This window comes from Elephantulus edwardii, unplaced genomic scaffold (genome assembly GCF_000299155.1).
Source record: "Elephantulus edwardii isolate Elephantulus edwardi_28Jun2011 unplaced genomic scaffold, EleEdw1.0 scaffold00370, whole genome shotgun sequence".
In the NCBI taxonomy this organism is placed as follows: domain Eukaryota; kingdom Metazoa; phylum Chordata; class Mammalia; order Macroscelidea; family Macroscelididae; genus Elephantulus; species Elephantulus edwardii.
In genome coordinates, this window is record NW_006400120.1 from 1775497 (window position 1) to 1803065 (window position 27569).

Consider the following 27569-nt stretch of genomic DNA (forward strand, 5'->3'; position numbering starts at 1 on the left):
ATATATACACACACACACACACACATCACACATACATATACATCTTTTCCCTATGTCCACATTTCTCACAAGATAACAGGTCATTTAAGAGCACTTACTTTTTCTAACTGTGAATGGTCACAGCCATTGAAATCCTATGGAACACAGGTGTGACATCCTTGAGTTGTTATGAGTGGAAATAAACTTGATGATAGCTGTTTTTGTTTTCTTTTTAGTAACTCTACTGAACTGTCACCTTAGAGGCAAAGATGGTGAAACTCGGTCTCACATATTTTGGGCATGTTGTCAGGAGGTACCAGTCCTTTGAAAAAGGGATCGTGCTGAGAAAGAGAGAGTCAGAGAGAGAGGAAGATCATCAACAAGATGGATTGATGCAGTGACTACACACACACACACACACACACACACACACACATTTTCTTTTTTACTGTTGTCTATCTGCAGGCCCTTCCCTATAACCGTGTTCTGGAGATCCACGAGCAGCATCTCTCTCCAGTGGTGACAGCATACTTTAAGAAGCCCTTGTTGCTCCACCAGGGGCATATGGAATGGCTGTTTGATTCTGATGGAAACAGATACCTGGATTTCTTCTCAGGAATTGTCACTGTCAGTGTTGGTCACTGTCACCCGTAAGTATCAACAAAATCTGGGGTGTTCCATCTGGAGGAATCTCTGAGAAACAAACTAATTGCAAACTGAGTGTAGGCAGCATGAGGATGGCAAAGTCTGACTCCTAGTAACTACACAAAGGGAAACGACCCCATCAAAAACATCTAGAATACAAAACTATTTCCTGATTCCGATAAGATCAGACATAGTCCCCCACACTCCTGCATCTACTTCTACTACTTCTAATACCACTCTTGCTTTACTGGGTCCGAAGTTCATTGCAATAACTACACAAACTTTACACAGCCATACTCTGGATTATGAGGTTTATTATGAAAGTTATTATACTTTCTAGTATGAATAACTATACTCAGGATTATGGGGTATATTAGGGAAGTTTATCCCATAGACTGCCAAAAAATAAATAACTGTGTCTTGGAGGGGGTGCAGCCAACATGCTCTTCAGAGGCAAAGATGATGAGGCTTTGACTCACATACTTCAGGCATATTTTAGGAGGGGCTATTTCTTGGAGAGGAGCATAATTCTCAGAAATGCAGTGGGTTGGTGAAGGAGAGAAAGACCCTCAACTGTGCAGATTGACACAGTGACGGTTGCAATGGCCTCTAGTGTGTCAGGACGTGTGAGGATGGCACAGGATAGGATAGATTTCAAATCAGTTGTTCATTGGTCAGTATGGGTCGTACTTGACAGCACCTAACAACTAACAACAGGGAAGTGATCAGGTTATAATTCAGGTTGGAAGCAGGATACAATCTCTCAGTCCAGACAGCTTCTCAAGTATGATCACGGGCCCTTTGACCTCTAACCTCATGGTCAGTATGTTCCCATAGTCCTGTTAAGTTATAGCATCTTTTCTCTGTCCTCCACCAAGCTTGGGTGAAGGCCTCCGAATCTGGTTCCGAGGGACAGCAGTGCAGTCAGCTCTGTCTCATGTTGGTCTCTGGTTCTCTGCAGGGGCTGTTGCTCTTGCATAGATCCTGCTCTTACAGACAGTAGGAATCTCTGGCTTCAAAGCCTTAAATAGGGAGCTCTTGTGGCCTAGTGGAAAAAGTTGTAGTGCAAGCCCAAAGCCGTGAGGTTCAAATCCACCAGCTGCTCCTTAGGATGGACAATCTCCTCCCCTGTGATTAACCGCTTCTGCAAACCCCCTGGAGGATCAACTACGGGTTGGTTCTGACTTGACAGTGCACAACAACAATGTCTTAAATTGTGTGGTCTCAGAGTTATAAAATAAACTATTACTCAGTCTCATATCTGAGTGTCCTTTGAAGAAAAAACTATTAATCCTGCATGCATGTGAATGAAAAGATTTATGAAACTAAGAATAAAATGAGAAAGCATCCAGGTTTCTCTTCTCTATTTTCTAAACAGTTAAAAAGAAAATAATAAAACAATTTATATCTGGAAGTGATTCTAAGTCTAACTCCCCCTATGCCATAACTTCATTTCTTAAAATCAGAGAGGTGTTTATTTAATCTCTTATGAATATTTCCCTTGCATAGAAATGCATTACTTTTTTCAGGTGATAACTTTTGTTATTGAATGCATCTGGTGGCATTAGATATTCTTTTTTTCTGAGTCTTTCAAAACTTTTTTAGAAATAGTAGTATATTTGGATTCAAGACTCTTACATCCAGAAGGTCTGTTGGTCGTGTAAAGGGTGGGCAATTGACTACTAACCTAAATTTAACTAACTCAACTCTGAATTTTTGGGGTGGTGTTTTTGGCAGAAATCAGAGAACACCGGAATAATGTCTATCTGTGCTTCATTGACTATACAAAGGCTTTGACAGTGTGGATCACAACAAGCTATGACTGCCTCTGAGAAAAATGGGAATCCCAGAGAAGATTTGATTGCGCTAAAGTGAAACCTATACTTGGACCAAGAGGCAGTCGTCAGAACAGAGCAGGGAGACACTATATGGTTCAAAATCAAGAAGGGAGTCCATCAAGGATGTATTCTGTCTCCATACCTTTTCAAACTGTATGCAGAACAGATCACCCGAGATGCTGGGCTGTATGAGGAGGAATGTGGCATCAGGGCTGGTGGAAGAGTCATCAACAACCTGCATTATGCAGATGACACAACCCTACTTGCTGAAACTGAGAAGGACCTGAAGTGCTTGCTGCTAAAGGTCAAGGACTGCAGCCTTCAATATGGATTGAAGCTCAACATCAAGAAAACAAAGATTCTCACCACTAGGCCAATTGGCAGCATCCGTATGGATGGTGAAGATATGGAGATAGTTAACAGTTTTAGTTTACTTGGTTCCACAGCCAACACTCTTGATAACAGCAGCCAGGAAATCAAGAGATGTATTGCATTAGAAAGTCGGCTGTGAGGGACCTCTCAAGAGTACTGAAGAGCAACGATGTCAGGCTGGAGACTAGGGTGCGCCTGATCCAAACTAAAGTCTGCGCAATTACATGGTATGCATCAGAGAGTTAGATAGTGAATAGGGATGATAGAAAGAGAATTGATGCCTTTGAGCTGTGGTGCTGGAGAAGAATGTTGACTATACCATGGACTGCTAGGAGAACAAACAGGTTTGTCCTGGAGAGGGTGAAACTGGAGTGCTTCTTGTAGTCAAGGATTCTGAAGCTTCATCTGACATATTTTGGGCATGTTGCAAGGAGGGCCTGACTGGTCCTTGGAGAGGAATGTCATGTTTGGGAGAGTGGATGGACGGCACAGGAGAGGAAGACCCTCAATGAGATGGATCGATTCTGTGATTGGGGTGGCGGGAATGAGTGTGTTGGAGACTGCGAAGTTGGCACAGGATAGAATGGCGTTTAGGGCTCTTGTACATATGGTCACTATGAGTCGCAAACGATTCTATGGCACATAACAACAACTAGTTTATTTAGAAAATTTTAATACATTGTTTTCAAGAACAATTTTTTTTCAATTTCCCTCATCCTTCCCATCCATCAAATTGTACAACCCCATGATTAATCCCCCCTCTTCTCCCTGCACATCTTCATCTCTCTGCTTCCAACCTCTCTCATCATTTATACTTATTCTACAATAATGGTTTTATACAATATTTATACTTGTGTGAATTAGTTAGTTCCCTCAGCATAAAGCTCTACAGTCCCTCCCAGGTAAGGTAATAATTTACAAAATGCTCCTGAGTGTTGCATAGTATTCCACTGTGTGATTGTACCATAATTTCTCAATCCATTTGTTTGTGGTTGAACATTTGGGTTGTTTCCATGTTGAGTTGGAATCAATGCCTAGCTGACCCTCCTGTGGGTTTTCAGGGCTGTTAATCATACAAGAGGAGAGTGCCTGTCTTTATCCTGCAGAGCAGTGGTGGATTTGAACTCCCACATTAGGTCACCAAAGCTTCCTACTAACCTAAAGGTTGAACACTTAAATCCATGCAGAAGCACCATGGGGAAAAAGGCCTGATTATCTGCTTCTATAAAGATGCACCCACGAAAATCATAAAAATGACAGTTCTACTCTCTAGCTGTTGTCTAATTGCCAAGTAAGCCTGGTAAGTTTACGTGTGCTTACTTATTAACCTGTAGTGAACAATTTAACGTTTTGTCATCACATCAAAGATTTTGCTTCTAGACATGACTGGCATCTGTCTTTCTCCTGGCATCTATTCACAGTCCTTCACAGAAACAGAATACCTAGTAAGATATACATAAACTTAACTTGTGCTGACTCACTAAGAGTTTGCTTACCTTATTTTTTTCTTGTATATTCTTTGGTATGAATTCTTATACAATCATTCATATATATATATATATATATATATATATATATATATATATATACACACACGTATATATATATTCTGTTTAATCGATGTACATTGTGAGTTTTGTTTTGTTTTGGGGGTTATTTTTACTTTATATTAGTTTGCTTACAAAGTTTGTAAACATCACTTACAAAGTTTGTCTTATACATTAATTCCTATTCATTATGTTTTATAAAATTAATCGTCCACTGAACTATGTCCACAATTACCCTGTCTTTTCAGATCCATGCTGCATTTTTCCCATTTCCTTTAGCCAGTCCTCCCTCCATTCACCAAATTGTATGATCTTATGATTACGCCCCCATCCTCATCCCTCTGCTCCCATCTCTTCCCCTCTTGGATTCCTATACACATTTTACTAGTGTATCTTTATATTTCTACAAATAATGGTATTATGCAGTAGTTATCCTTATGAGACTGATTTAGTTCATTCAGCATAATATTTTCAGTCTCTCTCAAGTTATGTAGTAAGTTTTTAAATTCTTACTCCTGTTACTTAATATTATTTCTTCATGTGAGTATACTACAATTTCTCAATCCATTCAATCATGGTTGGACATTTGGTTGTTTCCCTATTCTTGCAATGGTGAATAATGCCGTTATGAGCATTGATGCATATATTTCCATTTGTATCTCAGTTCTAATTTTCTCAGAGTATATTCCTAGCAGTGGAATAGCTGGGTCATATGGAATTTCTCTTTTCAGCTCTTTGAGTAAATGCCAAACTATCTTCCAGGGTGGTTGTCCCATTTAACAATACCACTAACAGTGTATAAGAGTTCTCATCTCACCACATCCTCGCCAACAATAATTGCTTGCTCTCCTGTTAAACTTTGCCACTGCTACTGGGGTGAGATGGTATCACATGGAGGTTTTTATTTGCATCTCTCTTATTTCCAGTTATTTTGATAATTTCTTCATGTGTCTGTTGGCCATCTCCATGTATTTTGCCCATTTTGTAATTGTGTTATCTGTCTTTTCCTTTTGGATGTCATGCAGAATTCTGTAAACTTTAGTTATGAGACCCTTGTCTGAGATGGTACTGCAAATGTTTTTTCCCAGTCGATAAGTTTTCTTTTCACCTTGTTGGACAAGAATTTAATCTTGTTAAGGTCCCATTCATCAATCTTACCCTCTCCTGGTTGTATATTTCTGGCTGTATTTGTCAGCCTTTTTATACCGCGGGCTAGGCCTTCTAAGCCCTTCTCCTGAAAAAGTATACCCAGTGAATACCCCAGACACAGAAAAACATAAAAAATTTGTTGATGTGGAGTTAACTGAATAGCTAAAGAAGAAGAGAATGCACTGTATTTTGTACAATTATTTACTATTGATCGATGACTATTATAATCTCATCTTTTCAAGTCTCCATTGTATCATTTTTATACCTTCACCCTCACTCTTCCCACTAGTCTCTGTTATCCTAATAACTTCCCCCTTTCCCCTTCTTATGCCCTCGTTTCTCCCCTTCTCCTTTTGAACATTTATATATATCCTGCTCAGTTATACTCCTATTTTCACAATAGTAGTCTTCTATGACCTTATATGAGTTATTTCACTCACCATAATGCTCTCTAGACTCTCCCATGTTATACAGTATTTTATGAAATCATTGTTCCTTGGTGATGCATAGGATTCTAGTGTGCATGTGTGTACCATAATTTCTCAAATAATTTGTTTCTTAATGGGCATTTGCACTGTTTCCATTTTCTTGCTATTGTGAATAATGAAGCTAAGAAGATAGGTGTACATATCTCCATTCATGCCTCAGTTTTTATTTCTTTGAAACATTCTAAGCAGCAAAATAGCTGGGTCATGTAGGAATTCTATGTTTGTTTTTCGAGGAGATGTCAAATTGCCTTCCATAGTGGTTGTACCATTTCACAATCTTACCAGTAACCTTTAAGAATTCCAATCACATCTTTGCAAGGTCGCTTTATGAAGTGGGAGCACACATGCAGGTTAAACCCCAGGGTCTGGAATGTGCCATCCTTTTGCCTCCAAACAGGTGGGGACATATCAGGGTACAGGCCAGATGAGAAACTGTGGCTGCAAGAGCTGCGAGAGCTGAGGAGGCTATGGGTGAAGGACCAGGAGCTGAGCCCTCAAGAGCCAGTCATGGCCCCAAAAGGTTAAGGCCTCTGCAAGAGTTCTGGAATAACAACCAGGAGAGGATAAAATAGATGAGTGGGACCTTCTAAGAATAAAATCCCTATGCACATCCAAAAACTTCTCCAACAGGGTAAAAAGTGAAGCCACAGACTGGGGTAAAATATTTGGCAATGACATGTCTGATAAGTGACTTATATCTAGAATTTATAGAATAATACTCAAGAGACACAACAAGAAAAAGGTAAAAATGGGCACAGGATATGAACAGACACTTCACCAAAGAAGACATCAGATGACGAACAAACACATGAAGAAATGTTCAAAATCCCTAGCTCTAAAAGAAATGCAAATCAAAACAACTATGAGATATCTTACCCCAGTAAGAACAGCAAAATTCAACAGAGCAGCAAACAGCCAATGCTGATGAGGTTGCAGTGAAACTGGAACCCTTATTTACTGTTAGTGGGAGTGTAAAATGCTGCAACCTCTATGGAAGACAGTATGGCACTTTCTCAAAAATTTGCAAATAGAAATACCATTTGACCCAGCAATTCCACTACTGTGAATATACCCTAAAGCAACCAGAACTGCCACCCAAGCAGATATATGCATACCTATGTTTATTGCTGCTGTGTTCACAATAACAAAAAGCTGGAAACAACCCAAATGTCCATCAACAACAAATTAATGGATAAACTGTGGTATATTCACACAATGGAATACTATGCTGCATTGAAAAACAAGGAACTCATGAAATATCATACAAAATGGGTGATTCTGGAGGATATTATGCTGAGTGAAATATCTCAGTCATAAAAGGACAAATACTGCATAGTGCCACTGTTGTAAAACAGGACTAACTTTGAATTTGGGAGGAACCTAAGAAAAGAAAGGATAAATAATGTATACTACATTGAAACAGATGAGAGAGAGAACTGTTTAAAAGGAATATAGGATTAGGTATCATTTTCATGACAAGATTACAGAAAAAGAAATGCATGGTAAAGCAGACTGTGGACTTGGGGGGATTGTATAACAACAAAAGAATTTTTTTTTCTTTTCAAAGACAAAAACTAACAGGGGGAGAGATGGGCAGGGAGGAAAATGTGCAACGATGAATGAATGGGGGGAAAATAAATGGAAAGAATATGCTGTAAAAAACTATGTATGTTGCATTTAAAAAATCATTATTAAAATAAAAAAAAAAGAGTTCTGGAATAAGTTTTTGCAGAACTCAACCCCCTGGAGGAATGCAGTGTTGGTATACATAGTACCTTTGCTTTTATGGATGTAGTTACCTGCTTGGATTAGTCATGATTATCTCAAATATTATGTGAATGTCCAACCATATGCCATCGCCGACACGAAACCTAAACGCTCACCAGGTGATAGAATTCTAGAGAGTGGAGAAGTAATTCCACCAGTGAAAGACTTTCCTGACCAACATCATTAAAGACTGTTTCAATATTTCAAAGGCTTATGAGCATAAGTCCTACATTACCATTTCAATGAACATATTTTCTGGCAAAGCTATGTAATAAAGTAAATTTATATGAGTTTACTTTCAAAAAATGAAACATTCCAATTACTCTACATTCTTTCCAACATACATTGTTTGCTGTTTTATTAAACTTTGCTACTCCTGCTCCCAATGAAACACTAATGAGATGGTATCTCATTGTTGTTTTGATTTCCATCTCTCTGATTTCTAGCCATTTTGAACATTTTGTCATGTGTTTGTTAATTATTTGAATATTCTCCTTTGTGAAGAGTCTTTTCTTGTCCTTTGCCCATTCCGTGATTAGGTTATCACTCTTTTTCTTGTGAAGGCTTTGTAGTATTCTGTAAACTTTAGTTATGAGACTCTTGTCTGAAATATTGTTGCAAATTTCCCCCCAGTCTGTAGGCATTCTTTTTTTCCTATTGGAGAAGGTTTTCGATGTACATAGGGATTTGATTTTAAGAGGGTCCCATTCATGTATTTTACCCTCTATTGATCGTTCATTTTTGGCTATGTTTCAAGTCTGATTGTCTTGTAGGCTGTTGTTGTTGTTAGGTGCTGTAGAGTCTACTGTGACTCATAATGATCCTATGAACAATTAATTAAACCCTGTCCTATACTATACCATCCTCACAATCTCAGACACTCTCAAACCCACTGATACACTCATTATGTCAACCCATCTAGTTGAAGATCTTCCTCTTCTTCATCGACACCCATCTTCCCAAGCATGATATATCTCTCTCAAATGAATAATCTCTCATTAATGCCTACAATGTCAGTGTTCATGGATTCCATTTAATTTTTTGTAACATGTAGTTTTACAACATTCACACTCCATAGGTATTAAAAGTTGTTTGTAGCTGTTTTTCTTTATTTTGATTGACTGCCAATGTAGGATCTACCTGTAATGCTATAGCTGTTCGTGTTCCTCTATTGTTCATAGGGTTTTCAGAGGCTTGTTATTTCAGAGGTGGATGGTCAATTCTTCCTAGTCTGTCCTAATTTATTTTAGGAGCTCCAGTAAAACCTGTCTACCATGAATAACCCTCTAGCTTTTGAAACAACAATGACACAGCTTTCAGCATCACAGTCACCCACAAGTATAGCAAACTGACAGACAAGCACTGTACTAATTTGAACAATGTTAAGCAAACAAAAACACATATATCCAAGCTACAAAGTAATTAGCAATATGCCATAGGCCAGAGCTTCTAAATTTGATCCTATTTTGTCTCTTATGATCTTTATGATTTTGGGGTTTACCCCTAGATCTCTGATCCACAATGAGTTGGTTTTTGTGTATGTATGGTGTGAGATGTGGATCCTGTTTCTGTTTTCTGCAGGTAAATGTCTAGTGTTGACAGCATCATTTGTTAAAGATTCTATTGTTTGTTTCCCTATTTAATAGGTTTTGTTTCCGCGTCAAATGAGTTGGTTGTGGATGGATGGTTTGATTTCTGAATTCTTCAGTACCATGCTATTTTGATTACAACTGCTGTGTAGTAGATTTTGAGATCAAGAAGTGAGATGCCTGCTACTTAATTTTTGCTTTTCAGAAAAACTTTGCTTATTCTGGTTCGCTTTTCTTTCAAATGAAACTGAAAATTGTCTTTTTTTTATCTCCTTGAAGAACAAATTTGCTATCTGTATTGGAATTGTGTTGAATCTAATTATAGATTGCTTCTGGTAGGATTGTCATTTTTACAATGTTCAGTCTTTCCATCCATGAACAGGGGACATTTTTCCCTTTAATCAGGCCTCTTATTGTTCCTTGTAGTAGTATTTTGTAGGGTGTGAGGTTTTTTCCTTATAATGGCTTTTTGTATAACTAGTTAGGTTTATTACTAAATGTTTCATCTTGTGGTTGATTACTGAAAATAGTACTACTTTCTAGTTTTCTTTTCCATGCTTTCTTTATTACTGTATAGATATCCAACTGACTTTTGTAGCCAATCTTTTAACCTGCCATTCTACTATTGTCTACTAAGTCTAACAGGGGTTTTATTGTTGAGTCTTTAAAGGGGGGGTGTGTATGTGTGTTGTGCACTTTTTAATCATCTGCATATAGTGATAATTTCACCACTCTTTTGTGAATTTAAATGCCTTTTATTCCCTTCTCTTGCCTCATTGGCTTAGCTAAAATTTCCAAGACAATATTGAATAGGAGTTGTGCTAATAGGCATCCTTGCTTGGTTACTGTTCATATGGGGAGTGCCTTTTTTCTCTTTCCTATGAGAATCACGTTGGCTCTTGGTTTTGCATATATACTTTTCACTATGTTGAGGAAATTGGCAATCAACTTCATATGTAACACATAGGTTGACATGAATTGAAATCCATTCAATAGGTTTGGGCTTTAGGGGCTCAAGATCCACTGGAAGTGTTGACGGGAGGCATGTTTTCTTGTTTCTCCAGGAAGATCAACACTGAGGCTCAAGAGCAGCTTAACCGCCTGTGGCACACGAGTACTGTCTTTTTCCATGCCCCAGTGCATGAATATGCAGAGAAGCTCTCTGCACTTCTTCCTGACCCTCTGAAGGTAAGATCCTCCAAAAGCCCTTCTGATGCCTGTGCTGTAGGAACTGCAGTGGGAAGCAGAAATATAAGCAAAGGATTTGATCTGAACACTCGGACTATTGAGCCAACAGCCCTATCTGAAATCAATCAAGCAGAAGAAAAGAATTTGAGTTGCTGGTGAAACAACAATTCTGGGGTCAGTGCTGATGTCCATCATCTCAACCCTTGGCCGCTTTCCTCACCACCACATCATTGCAGAAAGCACTTCCCAGGGGCCCCAGCCTTCCTTAGTCTGCTGTATTCCTCTACAGGTTTCCATACCTCTAGTCCACAGTTCCTCTGCAAAGCAAAGCCATTCTCATTTCTTCTCTTATAGAGCAGAGAAATGAGCCCTTTTAAAAAAATAAAAGTAATAGAATATTTGTCTATTAATTATCTAATTTTTTTTTTTTGGTTCATCCTGGAGAGGGTAAAACCAGGCTGTTTCTTGGAGGCAAGGATTCTGAAGTTCCATATGACATATTTTGGGGATGTTATAAGGAGGGACTAGTCCTTGGAGAGGTACATCATGGTCAGAAAGGTGGGGGGACAGTGCAGGAGAGGGAGGCTCTGGATAAGATGCATTGATTCAGTGACTGGAGTAATGAGGGTAGGTGTGGCTCAAGGTAGAGCAGAATTCAGAGCTGTTGTATATAAGGTCGCTATGAGTCGCAGGTGACTCGATGGCACATAATAACAACAATTTGTTGATTAATTGTCATACATTTTGTCTACAATATAGCTAGACACATTTACAAAATGAGATTTCTTTGTGTCCCTGAAATGAGTGCATTTCAGACTGAAAAGAGATGTTGAAAGGGTGATCAAAATTTGTTTTACGGCATTAAATTTGTACATATCAGGAACTTCAAAAGTGTTCAATTAGAACATGGTGGTAGCCGTTGTTACTATTATACTATCAAGCTGAATTCAAAGAGCCCTCTTCTGGTGGCCTCGTGGTAAGAAACTGCACTGCAACGCCAAAGGTACATCACTCAAGTCTACTTTCTGCTTAGCAGGAGGAGAGACAATCTTCTCCAGTGCAATTTACTGTTTGCTGGAGGGTCAGAGTTGGTTCAGCTCCAACTCAACAATAAACAACAACACTAGTTTAGTAGATTAAGGGTTTGACTATTAACCAAATGGTCAGCAACCTGAACCCACCAACCAGTTCATGGAGGAAAGATAAGGCAGCCGGGATTCATTAAAATATTGTTGTTGTTTGTTCTTAAACCACATGCCTTTGAGATTGCAGCACAACTTCTTACCACAGAAACCCAATGGAAGGTTACCATAGCAGTGAGAGATTTTTATTTTGTTTTTGCTCAATCATTGTTCTTATTAAACTAAGATAAAGTAGCTTCACCTGGACAGGAGTGTGAAATGGTTGGCACACTCAGCTGCTAATCAGAAGACTGTAGACCACCAAGAGGCACCTTGGAAAAAAGGCCTGCTGGTTTCCTTCTGAGACCTTCTAGTCTGGCATACATGAGTCTGCTATGAATCGGTACTAATGGGATGGCAGCTGATTGACCACGGTTGTAATGGAAAGGAGCAACAAGGGAGTCAGCCCACCCACCTTCTAGTCCCTGAACCTGGAGGAACCATGGCTCTTCCATCTCCCCATTCCTTTGGTCAACCTAATCTGCATTTATTGTATGTGTGCTTGCTTGTTTTCAAGAAAACAAGCCAGCCTGGCTTATCCCCCCAGAATGCAGGGCCAGGAAGTCTGCTTTCTTCTAAGTAGGACTTTAAAATGGTTTCAACTGGCTCAGTAATAAGCAGTTGAGGAAATATGAACAGATTACATTTTCTTTGTTATTTGAATGAAGTGGAATGATAATTGGAATGCAGAAAAATTGCAAGTTGAAGGCCTGGAATGAGAGACTTGGAGAGATGTAGTGAATCCTTTCAGAAGCCAGATGTGAGAGACTGGATTCTTGCCAAGACCATAGAGAATGATGCGCATTCAAAAAGTACACAATGGTTTAATGAAATATAATGTGGGAGAGTCTAGAGAGCTGAGTGAACTAACTTAGTCTCAAAAGGGCAAATACTGCATAAAGTCTTTCTTGTCAAAATAGAAGGATAACTAGTGTAATCTGTATAAATGTCCAAAAGAGTAAGAAGAAAGGAGAAAAGGAGCAGAAAGGAAGAAATGGAAATCAATAGGATAACAGATACTGGTGGGTGAATGGGGAAAGAGGGGGATAGGAAAGATTCAATGAGAACTCCAGAAGATGGGATGATAATAACATAGATCAATAGGAATAAATTATATGGAATACAAGGTATAGGAATGATTGTATAAAACACAATGTAAATGAAATATTCTATAAAAAAAGAAGATGTGCTTGGCCAACACTATTGAGTGAGGCACCATTTCCTACTTTACTGGTCAGGCATTTAGTTGCTACGCAGCTTACATACTGTCCTTGTTTTTAAAGAGGAAGATTATGTTTCCAGCAGAGACATTTTCCCAACACTAGTTACCATTCCAGTTTAACCATAATTTACCCACTCAGTCCATTCTAGTTTCTCTGAGTCAGCCATGACTAAACTGGAAAGATAAGCTCAAAGCCCTAGTTCTAGCCCCTGGGAGTTAGGTAGTCTGGTTGAGGTTCAGGCAAAAAACACGATCTACAAATTCACTCAGCATGTGACCACTGAGTGTCCACCTGCAAATCACCTTAGATTTCAGCAGTCTGTAGAACCTCAAATAAGGATAATAGAAGCCTGGAATCTTCGGTAGCTGGGACAATCTCGTGGCCATTTGGTGTCTCTAGTGCTTAGTAGCTGCTCAAGGAAAAACTGTAGAGTAATTAAGTGATCAGACAGCTAGGCAAGCCCAACTGGTCTGAGGAGCTCTTTCCTTAATCATGACTTGGATCCTTGGCCTTTTAACTGATCATGAAATCACAGGGTAATGTGTGTCTCTTTTCCTTTCAGGTCATTTTTTTGACAAACAGTGGTTCCGAAGCCAATGACCTGGCCATGCTGTTGGCCAGAGCTCACACAAATAGCACAGACATCATCTCATTCAGGTAATCATCCTGGGGAAATTAAAATATGGCAGCACTGGCTTAGCATAACAATAAATGATTCTTCAAAATATCACAAGAGATTTTCCTAGAAGCATTTTTCTAATTGTAGTATTTAAGTCAGACTCAACCAAGTGAGTTTTATGTTTTGATAACCCCATCTGGAGCCCTGGTGGCATAGTCCACAGAGAGTTGAGTTGCTAGCCCACAGGTTGAATATTGCCAATGGTTTGAATCCACCAGCATACTCCAGAAGAAAAGGAACATTCTCCTCATGTATGATTTATAGTTTCTGAAACCCAATACAGCATCAGCTATGAGTCAGTTCCAACTCTACTACAGTGAGTGAATGAGCCCCACTCAATTAGAGTCTTTGATTTTATCAACACCTTGGAGGCCTCATTAAATCATGGCTCCTCCTAAGAAAATTTAAAAAAAAATAATAACCACACAGCAAGTTTTTTTTGTTTTAAGTTGAAGACTCAGTATTAGTTACAACACATACACCAAATGACTTCTCTACACTCAGATAGACTCATGGTTCTGCAGTGTGGCACTGTGCATATTCTAATCTCCACTTTAACAAGGAGTCATATACTCTTCAGTGGATTATTGTTCCATCTTGTATTTTCATTAAGGTCAGAAGATGAAAAAATAACCCTGCATATTTCTGCTTTTTTCAGTGGTTTTTACAAATCATTAATTTAATAGATTGCTAGGCTAAAAATCAAAATGGAGGTTGAAGCTCAACTCAAAAATCCTATGTCAGGACATCCCGCAGAACCAGAACTCAGAAATTCCCATATTAGGACCTTTTCCAAAATCAGAAATTTTATGCACCAATGAGCTAATGCAATGTCAAACTCATCTCATAATCCCCTAAAATATACTTGCTAAAACCCCATATAAACCCTCTAAACCCAACCCCCAATGCTACTTCCCTTGCTAAGAAGCCTGGCACACAATAAACTCTGAGAAGTGTTTCTACCTCGGCATGATTCTTGGCTTTGATCCGAACAAAACATTTCAATTATAAACTCGAATGACCTTCTTCTCATTAAAAATAACAGAAAACTAAATATGTTGCTCATAGTTGCCTTCTTTGGATGATTTTATAAAGCTAATTCAGATTAATGTCTAAGGTTTATGTAAGAGACTGCAGTGAGTTATAATAGAAATTAATAGAAAGGGGGGAAAGTCTCATTTTTACCCCCTTTTGAATCATAGTTTCTGTCTAAGTTTAAAGGAAGACTGCTTTCAATCTCATCATGTTATGTACAATACAAATTCCTTATAAAATACACTTGCCATTATCATGGGCTAAAGAAACATCTGCAATGAAGAATATGACAATAAAGAATGTTGACTGATATTCTCTCTAAATAAACATTCCAGAGAATGGGCATCCAAGGTGAAGATTGTCTCTGAGAAAAACTTATAGTGATTCCAAGGCTCAACACATGATCGTGTCTCCTTTGTCAAGATATAGGTCCACTCTGAGTTCTAAATCCTAGTTATTTAAGGATATTTTTGTTTTGGAAATTGTCAAAATTCATTGGAAGCTAAGGCCGATGAACCAGATGCTTTGTACTAAACATAACTATGACTATAGAGACCCGATGAACAATGGCTCTGAATCCTGCCATATCCTGCACTAACTTTACCATCTCTGACATATCTGACCCTGTTGCCACAGTAAGTTGTCAATTCATCTCTTCCATAGTCTTCCTCTTACTGACCTCCTACCATTCCAAGTATGATGTCCTTTTCCAAGGACTAGTCCCTCCTGGAAACATGCTCAAAATTTATGAGATGGAGATTCAAAATCTTTGCCCCCAAGGAAAAATTTGGTTTCACCTACTCCAGGACAGACTTTGTTTATTCTCTTGGCGTATGTTCATTATTCTTCTCCAGCACCACAACTCAAAGGCATCAGTTCATTTTCTGTCTTCCTTATTTATTGCCCAGGGTTCAGATGCACAGCAAACAATTCAGAAGACACACCTTAATCTGTGGACTTACATCGTTACTCTTTAGTACTCTGCAAAGGTCCTTGACAGAAGATTTTTCCCAGTGCAACTCATCTTTTGATTTCCTGACTGCTGGTAAAAGAGTGTTGATTGTAGATCCAAGCAATAAGAAATCATTAACAAATCCCAATCTTTTCTCCAATTATCCTAATACTACCTATTGGCCTGGTAGTGAGAATATTTGTTTTCTTGATATTGAGATGCAATCCATATTGAAAGCTTCAGTCCTTGAACTTCTAGAGCAAACACTTCAAGTCTTCCTCAGTTTCTGCAAGCAAGGTTGTATGATTTCCATAATGTAGGTTACTGATGAGTCCTCCTTCATTCCTGATGCCACAATCTTCTTCATAATTCCTAGCCTCCTGGATGATCTGTTCAAGTATGCATATATGAATAATTATATGAAACATAGTACATGAATTATTGTATAAAATAAAATGTATATGAATGAAATATAATGTAAAGGAATTATTATATGAAAGCCAATAAAAGAAAACATTTTAAGAAGGTATGGAGGATGGATACAACCCTGGCACACTCTTTTCTTGATTTTGAACCATGCAGAGTTCCATTGCTCTATTCTAATGCCTCCTTCCTAGTCGAGGTGTAGATTTTGTTTGAGCACTATCAAGTGTCCCTGGATTCCTATTCTTCTCAATTTTACCTACAATTTGTTGTGATCCACACAGTCAAATGAAACACAAATAGACATTCTTCTAGTACTCTTTGCTTTCAGTTAAGATCCATCTGACATCAGCAATGATGTCCTTAGTGCCACGGCCTTGTCTAAACCCAGCTTGTGTGTCTGACAGTTCTCTATTGATGTACTTTTCCAGTCATTTTTGGATAATCTTCAGCAAGATTTTGCTTGCATTGGATATTCAATATTTTCAACTTCCAATAGTCATATTTCGTACAGTTTTAGAAACCTATGAAATATGACATTTGGAGGTTAAAAACTCCCACACCTCACTTAAAAGGCAGGTAGGGATAATTTAAAAAAAATATTGATCAACAGTTGCATTCTAGAAACAAATATCTGGCCTCTCAGGAGAATCTCAAAGAATATCAGTTGGCATCCACTTGAATCTAATGCATGACAGAATCATCTTTGTTAGCATAGAACTAAGCTCCATAGACTCTCCAGAGTTTATGATTTTTAAACACTGCTGCTAACACAAACATAGGCAATTCAGATCTACCAGCTGCTCTATGAAGAAGCAATGTGCAGTCTCCTACCACAAAGATATACAACTTCAAAAACCAGATGGGACGGTCACTACGAGTAGGAACCAACAGCAGTCAGTTCTGGCCTTCAAGAAGAATATTGCCAGGTATTTAGTCTGAGGCACTTCTGGGTTAACTTAAATGGCCAGCTTTCTGGTCATCAACCAGCACACTAATCATTTGCATCACACAGAGGCTCCATTTTGAAAAATAACACTCATCAAGCATGTCATTTCTGATCATTTGCTAGAAGATTCGTCTCATTACTTTGGAATAATAAGGTAGGCCCTATGGTCAGAGTTCTTGGCAAGAGGACTTGAACTAGAATTTCAAATTTCTGGCACCTATTAAAAACAAAAAGAAGTAAATTCATCTGACACAAGTATGATTTCTTAGACATCAGTGAGGTTGAATGTGAATAGTGCTCTGTTTCGTTCATATTCTTTGTGTGTTTTTCTTTCTTGATCCTTCACCCACTGAAATAACAAAATGAACTTACTATCCCACCTTCGTTGTGCTTTCTCTGCAGAGGAGCTTACCATGGATGTAGTCCTTACACTCTCGGCTTGACAAGTGTAGGATCCTACAAGACAGAACTCCCAGTGGGAACGGGTTGCCAAGCAGTGAGTTATGAGTTTTTTGTCTGCTTCTTTACAGACTGCTGGGTTTGTGAGATAATTGATCCGAGTTGTCTGATATTTTCTTGACAAATTAATATTAAACCTGTCATTAATCAGGGATTCAATTTGATACTGTTGACTTGAACACCATTTGGAGGAAGTATTTCTTATAAAAGCGTCAGAATCTGAGTCCTAATTAATGATTGTCCTTTTTTTAATTTGTTCTGGTTTTTAAATGAAGTAAATTGCAAGGAAATGCACTGAAATTAGTTCTCAGAGCCTTGACTATTCAAAGTTTCTCTAGTATCATTCACACACTCACCTTCTGTCCTCACACACTGTGTTCACCTTTTCAACATCCAACTCAGCCCTCTAATTACTCTTATTCTCTCAGCTGCCCTTACTCACCAAGTCCTTCAGCAAAAAGAACATGGAAATCAGTTTTTTTTATAGTGTGCCCACATATCTGATTTTTTAAAAAAAATCTACCTTCAAATAAAATAGTAGATCTTTCTTGCAAAGTGAGAAAAAGTGAAGGGGGAATCATAATATCAAACCAAGATGTCATTTTGCTTTGATTGATACCACATTCTACCCCAAACTGACAAGTTTGTATTCCTGTCTTGCCAAACTCTTTCTTTTATTGATTGCAGACCATGTGCCCGGATGTTTTCCATGGCCCTTGGGGAGGAAGCCATTGTAGAGATTCTCCGGTGCAGACAACTAGGAAATGCAGCTGTGCACCAGGTTCAACTGGGCAAGGAGGGAGGGAATATGGGAAGGCGTGGAGGGAAAAGGAATATAGAGTCAGAGCCATTCGTGAGTGAGCAATTACATCTAAAAGGAAAAGAAAATTGGGAAATGGAAAAGCCAAGTGAAATAAGACTAGAGAGTAACATCTCATTGAAATAGCATTGCACATGCCAAATACAACTTTACCTTGGGTGGTGCAAAGAACTTTCAGGCTGAAGGTTCAAATTCACCCAGAGTTGCCTTGGAAGAAAGGCAGGCAATCTTCCAAAATTGCTTCCAAATGCTTCCAAAATTCAGCCATTGAAAATCAATTCTACTCTCATACTCATGGAGTTGCCATGAGTCAAAGGCTACTCAACTGCTACAAGGACCACTTTCTCATGCAAGCAAAACCAAGTAAAGGGAAAAAAAAAGATGGGTATGTATTAAAAAATAATAAAACTATATAAAGGAAAGACTATCACTTGTTATTTAACCATGGGACAGTCTTGAATCTCAAGCTCTATTAGTAATGGCTCTGGCATCACTTTTCAAAGAGCATGAAGTTTGTGGAAGTATTCACCAATTCCCAACGGAAGAAGGCAAGAGGGGAAAGAGTACTTTCAGGAATCTCAAAATTCCCATCAAAGAGGTTCTCCAGGGACTCAGAATGCCAGCCAGTATGAGAACATCTGTCAAAATAGTAGGTCTTTCTTTGGCTGTTGACATCTCTTGCAAGTTTCAAAGGTGTTCTCACAAAGAAAACTGTTCAGTATCAACCTTATTTTTATGTGTAATCTTTACTTATTATTAGCGTGAAGGAGAGGATGCACGAATATGAGATCTACCGTTTGTTAATCAGCAAGTCTTGCTTCACGTATGTAACCCAGTACAAGACTTCTTGGATATCTGGTCTTAAGTAATTCCAAAAGAAAAAACTAAACATTCCAGCTCAAACATCTTTAATGAAAAATGTGAGTCACTGGGTAGAGAAGAAGAATGCAAAATGGAAGTCTTAAATGTCAGCTTTTAAAAAAAGAAAATTCGGAGACATCTTAAAAATAAGATGAGGTGACAGCGAAATGGAGGTAAAAATAAAAATGAAAAAAAAAGGATACATGATACATAGAAGAATTAATGTAAATCAAGACTAGCAAGAGGAAATGGAGAAAGTCTGTTATGTTGTGGGTATTGTAATTCATAAGTATGCAATGAGGGTTGCAGAGTGGATTATATTTGAGGGTAGGGGGTGGGGTTTGGGGAGGTGTGGGGGGGTGGATTGTGTACCAATGAGGGAGTTTTTCTTTTGCTTTTCAAGGAGAGGAGCAAATGGGGGGAAGGGGGGAGGGGTTTGTGCGGGGAGAAGGGTACAACAATGAATGAATGGAATCCCAAAATCTCTGTAGATGTTCATTGAAATGAAAAATAAACAACCTAAATTAAAAAAACACACACAATGTATCTGAATGATTGAATAAAAAGTTAATTTGATTTGTAAACTTTCCCTCAAACAAAAATTATGAAAATAACAGAAGGAAGTTCAAAGCTATAATTCAAACTCTCCACTTAAATTTTTGCCTTTCTATGGTGATTTGGGAATTGCCAACCTATATTCTACCTCTAATATGACAGCTACATATCCATACTCTTTGAAGATTTGTTATTTCAGAAGTAGATAGTCAATCTTACTTTCTAGTCTGTCTTAATTTGGTAGTTCTGTTGAAACCTTTCCACCATGGGGAACCCTAATGACATAGCTTTCAGCAGCACAGCAACCCACAAGTGAACTCAGTACAGCAAACTGACTGACAAGTACTGTGCTAATACAAATAAATAATAAACAAGTGAGTATACACATACTTAAGCTATAAAATAAGTAGCAATACACTCCACCAATACAACAAACTAACAGATAAATAATGTACCTTTAACAGAAAACCACAGAAACAATTGTTGTTGTTGTTGTTGTTATGTGCTGTCGAGTTGCTTGCAACTCATTGCAACCCTATGTACAAGGGCCCTACACATCGCTCTATCCTGTGCCAACCTCACTCTCTCCAACATAACTTACTCCCACTACCCAATCACAGAATCGATCCATCTCATCGAGGGTCTTCCTCTCCTGTGCTGTCCCTCCACTTTCCCAAACATGATGTTCCTCTCCAAGGACTGATCACTCCTTCCAGCATGCCCAAAGCATGTCAGATAAAGCTTCAGAATCCTGGACTCCAATGAGCAGCCCAGCTACACCCTCTCCAGGACAAACTTGCTTGTTCTCCTAGCAGTCCATAGAATATTCAACACTATTCCCCAGCACCACAGCTCGAAGGCATCAATTCGCTTTCTATCATCACTAGACACTGTCAAGCTCTCTGATGCATAGCACGCAATTGTGACAACTATTGTCTGCATCAGTCATACCTTAGTCTCCAGCCTGACATTGTTGCTCTTCAGTACTCTGGAGAGGTTCCTGACAGCTGACTTTTCCCAAATGCAATTAATCTCTTGATTTCCTGTCTGCTGGTACCAAGACTGTTGACTATGGATCCAAGCAAACTAAAACTGTTAACTATCAATCTCTTCACCATCCATACTGATGCTACCAATTGGCCCAATGGTGATGGTGAGAATCTTTGTTTTCTTGATGTTGAGCTTCAATCTGTATTGAAGGCTGCAGTGCTTGACCTTCAGCAGTAAGCACTTCGGGTCCTCCTCAGTTTCAGCTAGCAGGGTTGTGTCATCTGCAATATTATAGCACAGGCAGCCTTGTCTGGCCCAAATAAGGCCCAAGACACAATGGCATGGGACCCCACATGATTCCTGGGACCTTCTGGCTGAGGCTTGAGGCAGTGGCCCTAATGAGATTGACTGACATGGTAACTACAGCAATGGGCTCAAGTATGTCAGAGATAATGGAGATGGCACAGAACAGAACAGGGTTCAGATCTGTTGTTCATAGGGTTGCTATGAGTCACACTCATCTGCATGGCACCTAATAACAACAACATGGGATTTGAGCAAAAGTTTACAGAGCAAATTGGTTTCCTAGTCAATAATTCATACACATTGACTTCATTACATTTATCGCAATTCTTTCACAGTAACAGCACATCTGTCCTTGTGTTTCCCATTCCCATTTGTCCTTAATTACTATTCCTTTGTATCTTCAGAGCTTTACCCCTAGGCAAATGCTATTCTTTGAATCCCCTAGAGTTGACTGATCTAAAGAGTTTGTGCCTTTATATGCCTGTCTATTGTTGAATTCTTTATTTTAATGATGAGGAAACTTCAGTTCACACCTCAAAGGTGGGAGAACCAGGATCTGGTATAAGGTCATTATTTAAATTCAAAACCAATATGACCACTATCTAGAATCACCCCATATACACTGATGTGCTATCTGGATGTACCAGACCTTCAAAAATAAGTCCTGTTTTGCTAGTCAGGATTGAGGAGGCATTTGAAGACAAGTAATCTGGATTCTGTGACCTGAAATAAATGCACCTAATGTGCACCTGATTCAGGTCATAGTCTTTCCAATCACGTGCTATGCATCTGAGAACTGAACAATGAATACAGATGACAAAAGAAGAACTGATGTCTTTGAGCTGTGGTGTTGGAGAAGAGTACTGAACAGCCCATTGACAGCCAAAGAACAACAGGTGTATCTTGGAGAGGGTGCAGCTGGAGTGCTCTTTTGATGTAAGATTGATGAGGTTTTGCCTCATATACTTTAGACATGTTGCCAGGAAGGCATATTCCTTGGAGAGATATATGCTGCTAGGAAGGGTGGAGGATCAGCAAAGGAGAGGGAGAACATGGACCAGATGGATTGGCACAGCGACTGCCACAATGGGCTCTTGTATGTCAGGAAGTGTGAGGATGGCCCAGGATAGAATAGGGTTTAGATCTTTTGTTCATAAGGTTCCTGTGAGTTGTATTCAACTTGATGTGACCTAACAACAAGGCAATCTAGATTCTACTCCAAGCCTTGCCATCGTCCAGCTATGAGCCAAAGCTTCCACATTGCCTTCATTTTCTTGCTTGTAAAGTGAGAGAACTACATCTGATCTCTCCACCTCCACATTACAGAACTTAAGAGATCAAGGGATAAACCACATGTCTTGTCTTTTCATAGAGTGAGGCAAATAATATCCAGAACACACATTTATAAGCAACATGTAAAATAAAGTTGGTATAGTTTCACTTTAAAAAATACTTGCTGGAGGTGTGGTGTTGTTGTTAGATGCCAAGTATGGTGTCAAGTATGACTCACTGCAGCTCTATAAAAAACAGATCTAACCCCTGTCCTATCCTGTGCCATCCTCATCATCTCTGATATACCTTGAGCCCATTTCTGCAAGTAACATGGCAATCCATACTACTCTAGGGCTCTTCCTATCTTTTGCTGGACCTCCACTTTCCCAAGCATTCCTTTGCAAAGAATAGCATCTCCTAGCAACATGGCCAAAGTATGTAAGATAAAAATGTGCCACCCTTTCCTCTAAGGAACACACTGGCATCACTTTTTCCAAGACATATTTGTTCATTCTTTTGGCAGTCTATGGCTATTCAGTACTCTTCCCAACACCACAACTCAAAAACATCAATTCTTCTTCTCTCATTCTTATTCATTGTCCAGCTCTCCGATGCATAGCATGTCACTGAAAAGACCATGGCCTGAATCAGGTGCACTTTAGTTCCCAAATTTATATTATTGTTCTTCACTATGGACAGCACTACTGACTGCAGATTTGCCCAAAATAATATGTCTCTTGATCTCCTGACTGCTGATACAAGAGTTTTTATCGTGGTTCCAAGTAAGATGAAATCATTGACAGTTTTAAACCTTTCTCCATTATGATTTTGCCTATTGGAGCAGTGGTAAGGATCTTTGTTTTCTTGATGTTAAGATGTAATCTATATTGAAGACTGCAGTCCTTAGTGTTCTGAAGCAAGCATTTCAAGTCCTCCTAAGTTTCATCAAGCAAGATTGTGTCATCTTTATAATGTAAAATATTGATGAGTCTCCCTCTGATTCTGACACCACATTCCTCTGAATACAGTTCAACTTTAGAAAGGGGGGTGGTGGTGGTGGTGGTGGTGGTGGTGGTGGGTTGAGTAAGACTTAATCCATAGCTGACCCTCCAGTAGGTTTCAGAGGCAGTAAATCACATGGGGAGGAGATTTCCCATCCTCCCAAGAAGCAGCTGGTGGTGCCTTCAGGATTTCAGTGCAGCTTCTTACAACTAGGCCATCAGAGCTGCCACCAGAGATGTGGTCTGACTACAGAGTCTAAAACAGGATCCAATACACTGTTGTGATTGTTGTGTGCTTTTAAATCCATTTTCAACTGATAGCAATCCAATGTGACAGAGTAGAATTTCCCCATAGGAATCTATAAGCTATAGTCTTTACAGAAACAGATTATAGAATTTCTCCTGTGGAACCTTCGGTGAATTTAAGAAGCCAACCTTTCGGTAACACTGAGTTTTTAACCACTGTAGTATTATGGCTTCTTTTAGTATAGATTAAAACTGATACCTTTGAGTTGTTGTGTTATAGAGGAGTTGTGAGTAACCTACAGATTGTCAAAAGATGTCTTGGAAAAAGTAAAGCCAAAGTACTCCTTAGAAGCAAAGATGGTGAAACTTCATCTCTCATATTTTGGGCATGTTGTTAGGAAAGGCTATTCCTTTAAAAGGGACACTATGCTTGGAAAGATGGATGGTCAGTGAAAGAGAGGAAGACTTCCAGTGTGATTTCAACACTCAATGTACTCAAGTGTGTCAGAGATGATGTAAGATGAAACTTAGATACAAGACAGGAGGGAGTTCAGGTCTACTGTTCATTCATATGGTTATTCTGATTTGTATTCAACTTGACAGCACCTAACAATAGCACTAAAAAAATTTACTTTTCATCCCTTTTCTATATGTACCTCTGTCTCCCTATCCTTTCTGCAAACTCCCTCTCTGAGACCTTCCTCCCTGCCTTACGCCAACTTGAAAATACCAGACCTCTTTGATTGTCTTTTTAGTGGTATTTGGAAGATAAAAGATAATGACAGGCAAACATTTATACTTCACTGGACTATTTTCCTTGGCCAGCTGTTTTCTTAATGCTTATCTTCAGGAGACAAGACTGATTTTATATCTTTAAATAGGACTTGTATTCAAAAGGGACATCAATTTCTTGAAAACAATGTATTCAAATTTTGTAAATAAACTAATAGAAATTTTTTTTTAAAAAGGGACGTCAACCTTCTTGAGTGCCTTTAGGTCCTTGGAATTACTTATTCTTTGTTGAAAAACAAGTGTATCATGTATGTTTGCAGACTTTAGAACATGGAAAATATTCTGGCACAGATGAACCCAGTTCTCAAGTCCTCTTATGGTTAGCTCACTGGGTGCACAGAGAGGAAAGCTTTGCAGAATTTTTTTTCAATTCAGAAATATGTCATCATTCCCAGCATCATCTGCATCTCCTTTTCTTCATCTAGGGATCAATTCCTTGGACCTGATATAGATGTTGCACTATTTGTCTATCAGTTTGTAATCCTGTGGTGGCTTGCACATTACAATGAAGCTACTATGCCACCACCATTCCAAACACCACCCACTGTGGAGAAGTTTCAGTGGAACTTCAAGACCAAACATACCTTAAAGACAAACCAAGATATGCATTGTTATCTACTTTGAAAAATTAGCCAACATACGTCCGATGGATCACAACAGAATCATGTGCATTGTCAAGCTTGAAAATTAGCCCTTAACTTGGGAGATTTTCCAAATACACAGTGGCATCAGCAATCAGGAAGATGTTTCAGGACTGAGCGAAGTTTCCTTCTAATGTACCAGTAGTCACCATGTGTATGAATCAACTCAAAGGCAGCTAACAAAGTAGAGATGTTTAAGTGGTAGATTCCACTGTCTTCTCTATATTATTTTCCCTACAGCTTTCATTACAGGCCCTGAAATTGAGATGCAACCTATGATGAAATTCACTTCTTTTCACTCTACAGTGCTCTAACTTTGGTACTCATCACATCACTTTTCTTTCAGAAAACAGGTTTCTTTTTTTCTGAAAAATTGTTGTTCTTTCCTTTCTCTGCCTAACTTTCCATGCCACCAGCTAAGATAAAAGTTCTTCTATTTCCTCTTTGTTGCTTAGATCACATCCCACAGAGCATCCACTCTCCATCCCCTTGGTGTTGCCATGGTGACACGATGTACTAAAAGGCAGAATCTATCTCTAGAGACATCTTGACCTGAACTTACACAATGTGCCAATGAAGTAATGTGAGATGAGGTAAAAAGATGGTTATGGTACATGCCCTTCTCACCACTGAACTTGTGAACAGTGGGCAGAACATCATGTAAGGTCAGTCAGGTTCAAGTAAAGTCTTCCTCTACTTGTTTGCAATTGAGTCACCTGCAACTCATAGCGATCCAATGGACAATAGCTCTGACCCCTCCTCTATCCTGAGCCAAACTCACTGTCTCTGACCCACCTACCCCCATTACTCCAGTTACAGTGTCAATCCATCTCCTCCAGGGTCTTCCTGCCTTTTACTATCCCTCCAACCTTCCAAGCAGGATGTCCTTCTCTAAGGACTGGCATCTCTTGGCAACATGCCCAAAGTATGTATGAGAAATACAGCTTCAAAATCTTTGCTTCCAGGGAGCAACTCAGTTTTATCCTTTCCAGGATAGACCTGTTTGTTCTCTTGGCAGTCTATCGTATATCCACAACTCTTCTCCATCACCATAGCTCAAAGGCTTCTATTCTTCTTCTTCTATCAATCTTAGTCATTATCCAGCTCTCATTATGCATTATCAAGTAATTGCGAAGACTATAGTCTGGATCAAGCACTCCTTAGTCTTCACACAGACATTGTTGCTCTTCAGTACTGTAGAGGTTCCTGACAGCAGATTTACCCAAAGTAGTTATTTTTATTTCTTGACTGCTAGTGATCATCCGAATTTAAGCCATGACGGCAGGGGGGAAGAGGTGAGGGAGGATTTTGCTCTCCTATTTGATTTCTTTAGTTGCAAGTGCAGCTGCTAAATTTCCAAATTATGTCTTTTGAGTATATCTTTATTTTTTCCTTTCGCATATTTATTGGACTGGTTTTCTTCCTTTACTAAGCAGATAGGATATTTCAATGTTTTTTGTTGTGGTGGTGGTGGTGTACCATCAAACTGAAACCAACCAATAGCTGATCCTCCAGTGGATTTTCAGAGGCAGTTAATTGCACAGAAGGAGACTTCCCATCCTTACCCTGTGTAGCAGATGGTGGGTTTGGAGTGCATGCCATTGAGATTGCAGCACAGCAACTCTTTTGTGCTCATTAACACAAGATAAGTATTACAATATGTTCTACATGAATTTAGTATTATAGTATTTATTTCCATTCTCTCACTTTCAATCTACAAACTCTGTCAAGTAAAATTTCCCAAATGTCACAAGTAGCCTATAAAGGGGCCAAGTATGTTTTCCCCATTTTTAATGAAAGCTTGACCTATTTCATCTTCACTCTTGGTAGATGTTAAGAGCGCAGCTGGTGACTGTTGTCACTGTCATTGGTGCTGATACTTCTGATTCATGTCATATAAGTATCCTCCTTCTGCTTTCCCTCTGCTGCCATGGATATAAGTTTAAATGTAGACAATCAGAGACTGAATAGTGTCGTCTAGAGGCAAATTGCTGGTGCATGTGAAGAATGACATAGGTTCAGCCACTTATGAGTTGACCTAGGACCTTTGCTATTACAAAGGAGAAGAGTTCCCTCTCCTTGCAATGTCAACTCCCCTGTTGATTCTCGGTTTCAATAATGATGTGCAGATAAGCAGATGTTGGGAGTTAGAGTGTTCCTGATGAGCACTTGTCTCTACTTTTTCTTGTCTTCTCCCATGCAAAAGATTTCATATCTGTTGAACTGTATAGTTCAGCTTATAGCTGTTGAACATCCTATCATCATGGAAAGACATCTTTCCAGTATCTTTAAGCACAATTAAATGTAAGCATGGTTAATACTACTGATACTTTTGAGTGGGATGAGCAATAATGTGATGAAGTCTGGAGCCTCCAGCTGAGAACGAATAAAAATTTTAGGTAGAATATGAAAATTATCTTCCTTAAAGCACCAAATCAAGAAAGTGAACTTTTTCAGGAACTCAAAGAAATCAGAAAAGCACTTTTAACCTTGAATCCAGTTACCTTGTCCTTCATTCACAAAATCCAATGACATTGAGCTCCATTTGTTTATGGCTCTGTGGAATGGTGGGAACAAATAAAAAAAGCTGAGGGACTAGCAAATAAAAGAGATATCATAGGA

General features: G+C 38.9%; 1 protein-coding gene and 1 pseudogene across 1 annotated transcript in view; both read left to right on the forward strand.

The window, feature by feature from the left end:
* The window catches only part of LOC102872552 (alanine--glyoxylate aminotransferase 2, mitochondrial-like), an 83222-nt gene that overhangs the window by 10616 nt on the left and 45037 nt on the right, over positions 1 to 27569 (forward strand). The window contains exons 3-7 of the mRNA XM_006902127.1: positions 445 to 629; positions 10439 to 10562; positions 13529 to 13623; positions 17407 to 17500; positions 18151 to 18244. Coding sequence (XP_006902189.1) covers positions 445 to 629; positions 10439 to 10562; positions 13529 to 13623; positions 17407 to 17500; positions 18151 to 18244 — 592 coding nt within the window. The remainder of the gene's footprint in view (positions 1 to 444; positions 630 to 10438; positions 10563 to 13528; positions 13624 to 17406; positions 17501 to 18150; positions 18245 to 27569) is intronic.
* On the forward strand, positions 6346 to 7972 carry LOC102870533 (annotated as a pseudogene).